This window comes from Salvelinus sp. IW2-2015, linkage group LG35 (genome assembly GCF_002910315.2).
Source record: "Salvelinus sp. IW2-2015 linkage group LG35, ASM291031v2, whole genome shotgun sequence".
In the NCBI taxonomy this organism is placed as follows: domain Eukaryota; kingdom Metazoa; phylum Chordata; class Actinopteri; order Salmoniformes; family Salmonidae; genus Salvelinus; species Salvelinus sp. IW2-2015.
In genome coordinates this window covers 4,069,269-4,077,429 of record NC_036874.1, presented here as the reverse complement: position 1 = coordinate 4,077,429, position 8,161 = coordinate 4,069,269, and the positions used below count along the sequence as shown (strand labels likewise).

At 41.4% G+C, this 8,161-nt stretch overlaps 1 protein-coding gene across 1 annotated transcript in view; it reads left to right on the top strand.

Annotated features, from left to right (window-relative positions):
- Nucleotides 1-247: 247 nt before the first annotated feature.
- Nucleotides 248-8,161, top strand: part of LOC111959173 (R-spondin-3) — an 88,733-nt gene continuing 80,819 nt past the window's right edge. Inside the window, exon 1 of the mRNA XM_023980653.2 lies at nt 248-536. Within this exon, the coding sequence (XP_023836421.2) occupies nt 248-536 (289 nt within the window). The remainder of the gene's footprint in view (nt 537-8,161) is intronic.

Genomic DNA, 8,161 nt, shown 5'->3' with positions numbered 1-8,161 from the left:
TTTCAGATACAGTATATACAGCCACATACTGTACAGTAAACCCATCTAAACAGCCATGACCGACCTATAAACAGCAGAAACCCTCTCTCCCTGGTTGCCTGGTCCACYTGGACCCYGGTGAGYATCACACAGGGGSCGTGTTAAATTTGGGTCAGGACTTKATTAACTGTAACAGATGCCTTGGTGCTCAGTCGGCCTACCATGGGGTGGGGGAATTGCATTTGCGGTTTGGCTCTGCACTGACAGAATGGCAGACAGTTATGATAAGAGAGCGGCAGAGCGGAATCCATTTAGCCCCAGTCAGACCTCCCCAAAGGGGGAGAGGAGAGGGGAGACCCAGCCAGGAAAGTGGGAGTCTCACTGTGGGAGGCAGAGGGAGAGCCAGGGAGAGGTGGAGGAGAGGGAACAGGTCGTATGGGGGAGAGAAGATAGAGGAGACCCAGTGAGGCTAGTGGGAGTCTCACTGAGCCTGCAGTGTGAGAGGAAGGTGGGGGAAGCGGAGGGAGACGGAAGAGGCAGGGGGAGGCGGAAAAGAGGTATGTGGGAGAGAGGGGAAGAGGGATCTCAGGGAGAGCCGCCTGTACACATCGCCTCAACCTTCCAAGTTCTCCATCATTAACCTCACTTAMCCATCACACCACCTTTAGAGTCGATCAGAGATGACTCCACTGATGACGTATACAGGCAGGATTGGGAATTTGATCAGACAATTTAGATGTGATCAGTCAATCTAAAATGTTGAGAAAATCTTACTGGGCTTCCTTATTGTGGTAATTATATATTCATATGTTCAACAGGGAGACACTATTTCTGAAAATATATTCATTAAAAAAATCACACATTCACTTTTTATAATAAAATAATTTTCTGCAGTATTTGTATTGACTTAGATCAAAACAGTAAAAGCTCAAATATGGCTAGCTGTGAGGATGTATTTTATCACAAACAGAGCAGTGTGAAGGATTTGATCTCCTTGGATTTGTGTTGATGCTAAACTAAACTGGTGTTATTCATCTCTCTTGGACTGCAGTGTTCCTGCCAGTATAGTATTCATGCTACCAGCTGGATCCACCAGATGTGTCTATAACAAATCATAAACACAGCCATTGACTGCTGGTTCAGATTCATAAACCTAGCAATTGACTGCTGGTTGACTGCTGCTCAGATCCCTATAGCGTAGGGATTAACTGGTGACACAAAGTGCTAACCAGGGCGATTAAATGCTGCTTGGATTCATAAGCGTCGTGATTGACTGCTGTTGGCACAATTGCTACCACCAGAGTCAGTGGCAGCTGACAAACGATGGTGGGAATGGCAGCGGCGGGTGGCGAGGGAAATTACCCAGCCCTATCTGAGGCCGCTGGTAATCATTCCACATGCCTTCCACATCTCTCTCAGTGGCTTTTTACTGCCACACTCAATCACAGGCCTAGAGATAATACTACAGAACAATTACAGTAGAGGACATTATGTGGACTCCCTGCATATGAGTGTGGGTTTATTACATATATTACTTGTGGTGTTACATAGACAATATACAGAGACATCTCAACTGGAGAGAAGAGACACCGTTCGCTGCCTGGTGATGTCTCTAGAGGGTTCCCTGTGGCCTGCAGGGACACACTCAACCAACATCTCTCAAAAGATAGAAAACACCATTAAACGTGAGAACATGTATTTGACTGCAGCATGAGGCAGCTTAAGACTGTCGGCTCATGAATTACCATTGTCTGTTTTCTCTTTGGCACTTAATTTGTCACGCCCTGATCTGTTTCACCTGTCTTTGTGATTGTCTCCACCCATCTCCCCATTATTCCCTGGTGTATTTATCCCTGTGTTTCCTGTCTCTCTGTGCCAGTTTGTCTTGTTTTGCCAAGTCAACCAGCGTTTCTCCTAGCTCCTATTTTTCCCCAGTCTCCCCAGTTTTTTCCTAGCCTTCCTGGTTTTGACCCTTGCCTGTCCTGACACCGAACCCGCCTGCCTGACCATTCTTCCGGCCCTGACCTCGAGCCTGCCTATCGCCCGGTATTGTTTGGACTCTGACCTGGTTAATGAACTCTCGCCTGTCCCCGACCTGCCTTTTGCCTACCTCTTTTGGTATAATAAATATTGGAGCTCAACCATCTGTCTCCTGTGTCTGTATTTGGGTCTTGCCTTGTGCCCTTATATAATTGTTCGTTGCTTGGAGAGAAATAAAAACGATTCACAGAGAGAGAAAGCGGAAGCTGCTTAACTCAATTTGTATTATGTTTTAATTGACTGTACGGTGGCTGGGTGTTTGGCACGATGCAATTATGAAGAGTGGGCAAGGAACACACCACATTACAGTGCATTAAAGTCAATTAATTGGGAACACCGTCCTCCATGAGGCATTGTGTTCCTCCAGTGACCGGCAACTTCCCTCGTAAGCATTTTACACACTTGCGGTTGCGCGGTGTCCTCTGATATAAATGTTTTATAAAGGCAAGCCAGTCCCAGGAGCCACAAAGGATTCTAATGCAGGAGAGAGAGGAGAGGGATGGTGTGTATGCAGGCAGTCAGAAGCACCAATCTGTTATCATTGAAGGTCTGTTGAATGCCTTTTGTACAGGAATCTTTGAATGTTCATGTCCCTCCGTCAGCATCTGAAGAGTCTGCTTTGTGAATGCAACATAATAAGAACCAATGTGTTGATGGCTGCTCTTTGTGTTTTTATACAGAAGTAGTTGTCATGTATTGAAGCACCGCCAACAGGTTGTGAAATAATTAATTACTTTGAGTGTGTTTTTTCCTGCCTTTCTTTCGCAGGTGTATGTTCAGAAACGTTTACGTTTTTAAGTTGATGTGCTCTCTATTGATGACATCTCTAGCCCCTGCCTGTGGGAATATACATTATGATCCACAGAGCTCAGTACAAGTGAAGGCTATGCGGCAGGGGGTAGCTGGGGGCTAGGAGGGGGCTAGGATGGGGCTAGGAAAGATCCAGGAGGGGACTAGGGGGGGACTAAGATGGGGCTAGTAGAGGGCCAGGAGGGGGCTAAGAGCGGGCTAGGAGTGGGCCAGAAGCATCTAAAAAATTCCTAGGAATCCTGTTAAGACCTGTTTTAAAGCAACAAAAATGTCCGGCTTAGTTGTAGGATTTAATATGATGTTAAGACACTACTTAGACAAACTCTGAGCCAGGAGTAAAATCAACTCCCCAAATTTCTCTCAGCTGGTATTCATGACAGTTTGAGGTACCACAAAGGAAAGTGTAATGGGTTTCGTCCTCTTTGTCTGACGAGTAGTAGGAAGGATCGGAGGACCAATGCGCAGCGTGGTAAGTGTCCATTTTAATTATATTATAAAACTGAACACTAAACAATACAAAATAACAAAGTGCAAAATACTGAAAAAACCCGAAACAGTCCCGTATGGTGAAAACACTAACACAGGAAACAACCACCCACAAAACCCAAAGGAAAACAGGCTACCTAAATATGGCTCCCAATCAGAGACAACGACTGACACTTGCCTCTGATTGGGAACCATATTAAGCCAAACACAGAAATAGACAACCTAGACAAAACAACATAGAATGCCCACCCACATCACACCCTGACCAAACAAAACATAKAAACATACAAAGCAATCTATGGTCAGGGCGTGACAGAAAGCKTGTGATGACGCTCCTTGACCAAGATGCAAACAATGGGGAATAACCAATCGTGAATAAGGCATTGCCAACTCAATAGCACGCATCAGACAACCACAGTGATTGGGACTGTACATCAAATGTTGCAATGTTAAAACATTTCATATAATTGTCACCTTGCACGATCACTTTGTCTACTCTTAATTCTTGCTTAATATGTTGGCATTCATAACCTTTTAACCCAATTATGATATTTTGAATAATGTGATTTTATAGCACTACCGTTATATCAACACGCACATCACTCCCGTTCAACAACTTTAAATCGCTTTGGCACCGTAGGCATTGTCACTTGCCGATAATGTTGCATAAAACGTTTGAAAGATCTATCATTTTAACCGAACCCAATCAAAGTTAACATAGGCCGTAGATGCTTTCAATTGCCCCACTTATAGGCATGTCCAATTTATGCATATTTTTTAACAATGTGATATTGCGCTCCAAATGGATAACATGATAGGTTAATGAAATAATCTAAATCTAAATATGTGATTATTTATTAGCCTAGTGGTGCCTAAATATTTAGGCATGTCATGTGAAATACGCCTTGTGAAATCATTGTCAAAATCATTGTCAAAAGAGATACTGTTGCATGTAGGTCTAGATTATTTAAGGGTTGATCATATAAAAATATCAAAACATTCTTTCAACTCCAAAGCAGTTGCCTGTCTGATGCAGGAACTGACTCGCTGCCTTTTTCTATTGTCAACACACCTGCTGGTAACTCTTAACTGGTTAGGACAGCTCATGAGGTCTCCTAAATAGCTGTCAACTAGGTGGAACTCTTATGACTAAAGAGGCTTACTTTTACTTTTACCCAAAAGAGTAGGAGTAAAATGTCTCTATTCTCAGCACTTTCAACCAATTTTCTACTCTGAGACACTTTGTGGATACCTCCCCTGATCACAGAGAGGGTCCTTTCACCCTGCTGCTACTGCACAGCTCTACTCCCTCCTACTACCTCAGACCTATATCTGCATGTAGGCGCTGTTGGATGAAAACCTCTGTTTTGGATATAAGAGGTTTTCATCCGACAGCGACGATATCTCAGCAGGCTTACATAGTCACAGAAGCTGCATACTGTATGATTTCCCTGAGACCTGAAGACCTGCATGCGGGTAATGCGAAGGCTTTAGCTCAGCAGCTTAACATAGTCTTGTGGTGTCAGTCACACAAGTAGCTGTACTAGCTAGAAAGGTAAAGTGATATAAAGTGGTGCTCTTGGGAGATATTAACACAGTCCAGATTGACTGTGGAAAGTATCTGTTAGCAGACTGAAGGGTAAACAGTCTCTGTGAGTGAAAAGTTACCATGGAGTCATACAGGTGTCTTTCCAGACTTTGACAGACATTTATCGAAACAGACCATATTAATGGTGACTGAATGAATGTGTATCCTTTGTCGGACTGTACGTTTTAAATAGACAGTTTACACAGTAAGCCTTTAGGAATGCAATGGAACGGTAAGTGGTTGCTTTATGATGAGGTTCCCTTGAGAACCTCTCATTAGATGAGTTGTGTGTGGCGGTTCCTTATTGAACATGTCCCACTAAACCATAACATACTGATAATATGACATAATCTGGTTTCTAAGGGTGTCACGTTCGTTGAAATGATCAGACCAAGATGCAGCGTGGTATGTTTCCATCCTTTATTTTGGAATAGAAAACTTAAAGAACAAAAACAACAAAATTAACAAACGAAACGTGAAGCTATAAATATGCTCACAGGCAACTATACATAGACAAGATCCCACAAAGCACAATGGGTAAATGGCTACCTAAATATGATCCCCAATCAGAGACAATGATAAACAGCTGCCTCTGATTGGGAACCATACTAGGCCAACATAGAAATATAATTCACCTAGATAACCCACCCTTAGTCACACCCCGACCTAACCAACATAGAGAATAAAAGCTCTCTATGGGCAGGGCGTGACAAAGGGCATACTGATAATGTGACACAACCTGGTTTCTAAGGGCATACTGATAATATGACACAACCTGGTTTCTAAGGGCATACTGATAATATGACACAACCTGGTTTCTAAGGGCATACTGATAATATGACACAACCTGGTTTCTAAAGACTTACTGATAATATGATACATACCTGGTGTTCTAAAGACTACTTGATAATATGAACCATAACCTGGTTTCTAAAGACGTTACTGATAATCAGTGACATACAAACCTGGGTTCCTGAAGATCTGTACTGAGAGATAGACTATAACCTGGTTTTCTAAGAGCCTTCCTGATATTATGAACATACTCCTGCGTCTCTAAAGGACCTACTGAAATATGACACAACTCTGGTTTCTAAAGACTTACTGATAATATGACAATAACCTGGTTTCTAAAGACTTACTGAATAATTGACATAAACCTGGTTCTAAAAGACTTACTGATAATATGACACAACACCTGGTTTCTAAAGACTTACTGATAATATGACATAAACCTGGTTTCTAAAGACCTTACTGATAATATGACACAACCTGGTTTCTACAAGACTTCACTGATAATATGACACAACCTGGTTTCTAAAGACTTACTGATAATATGACCAAACCTGGTTTCTAAAGACTTACTGATAATATGACACAAACCTGGTTTCTAAGCTACTGATAATTACACGCCTGGGTTTCTAAAGACTTACTGATAATATGACACACCTGGTTTCTAAAGACTTACGATAATTATGACATAAACCTGGTTTCTAGAAGACTTACTGATAATATGACACACCTGGTTTCTAAAGACTACTGATAATATGACAACCTGGTTTCTAAAGACTTACTGATAATATGAAAACCCTGTTCTAAGACTATGATAATATGACAAACCTGGTTTCTAAAGACTTACTGATAATATGACACTAACCTGGTTTCTAAAGACTTATGATAATAGACACAACCTGGTTTAAAGACTACTGATAATATGACCAAACCTGGTTTCTAAAAGACTTACTGATAATATGACACAACCTGGGTTTTCTAAAAGACTTACTGATAATGATGACATAACCTGGTTTCTAAAGACTTACGATATGATGACATAACCTGTTTCTAAGACTTAACTGATAATTGACAAACCTGGTTTCTGAAAGGACTATACTGATAATGTGACAACCCTGGTTTCTTAAGCTTAACTGATAATGATGACAACAACCTGTTTCTAAGACTTACTGATAATATGACAATACCTGGTTTCTAAAGACTTACTGATAATATGAACATATACCTGGTTTCTAAGACATTACTGATAATATGACATAACCTGGTTTGAAGACATACTGATAATATGACATAACCGTGGTTTCTAAGGCATACTGATAATATGATCATACCTGGTTCTAAAGGGACTACTGTATAATATGACATTAAACCTGTTTCTAAAGAATACTACTTGCATAATATGACAAACTGGTTTGTCTAAAACTACTGATAATATTAGACACAACCTGGTTTCTCTAAGACTTACGATAATATGACAACCTGGTTTCTAGGGGCATACGGATAATATGACATAACGCTGGTTTCTAAAGACTACCTGATAATCTGACAATAACCTGGTTTCTAAAGACTTACTGATCATTTGACAATCTGGTATCTAAGGACATACTGATAATATGACACAACCTGGTTTCTAGGGGCATACGGATAATATGACAACCTGGTTTCTAGGGGCATACGGATAATATGACAACCTGGTTTCTAGGGGCATACGGATAATATGACAACCTGGTTTGTGAGGGCTGAAGACAATGAGTCTGTAACGTAAATGGTGTTATGGTTAATTGACCTGGAAAGGCTAAAGCCTATGGATTGATCTCTTATGGGGCAGGAGCAGAACTATTACCATCACCTAAAGTCTATTTTCCTTCTTTAAAAAAAATCAAAATTACATGTGAAGGACACAGGATCAATTTGATTCACTCTGGCTTGATTTGCTCGACTGCTTATGGCAGCCGATTCATATGAGTAAGTACAGCCGGGTACAACTGAATCTGTACTCATTCCATTCAAGTCAAGTATGACCAGGTCATCTGATGACCATTCCATCATCATAGAGAATGCTGTTTCTTTTTTAGTGTTCTTTATAGATGTGTCAAGAGAGAGAATGTAGATGTCTTTGAGAGAAAACGTTGGTCATGTCACATGACTGCCCTTTAATTTTCTCAGGGCACTAGTCACCACTATTGATAATATGCATGGTGGAACAGTGGACACTAAGCTGAGTTAAACATCATTTTATTTTACAATATGAATGATTCAAGATGCCTAAAATTCCAACTTCTGCAGCGGCCTTACAACATTTACTGCGATGCAGCCTCCGCAGAAGTCAGAGCAACCATACGTTTTGCGTTTCGCAGAGCAGAGCTGTTGTGAAGGAAGTTGCCAAGGAAGGGATTTTGTGTTTATACAGGACCTCCCGCCCCCACCTACCGTCAACCAATCATGTCAATTCGGAGCTATACGGAGTCC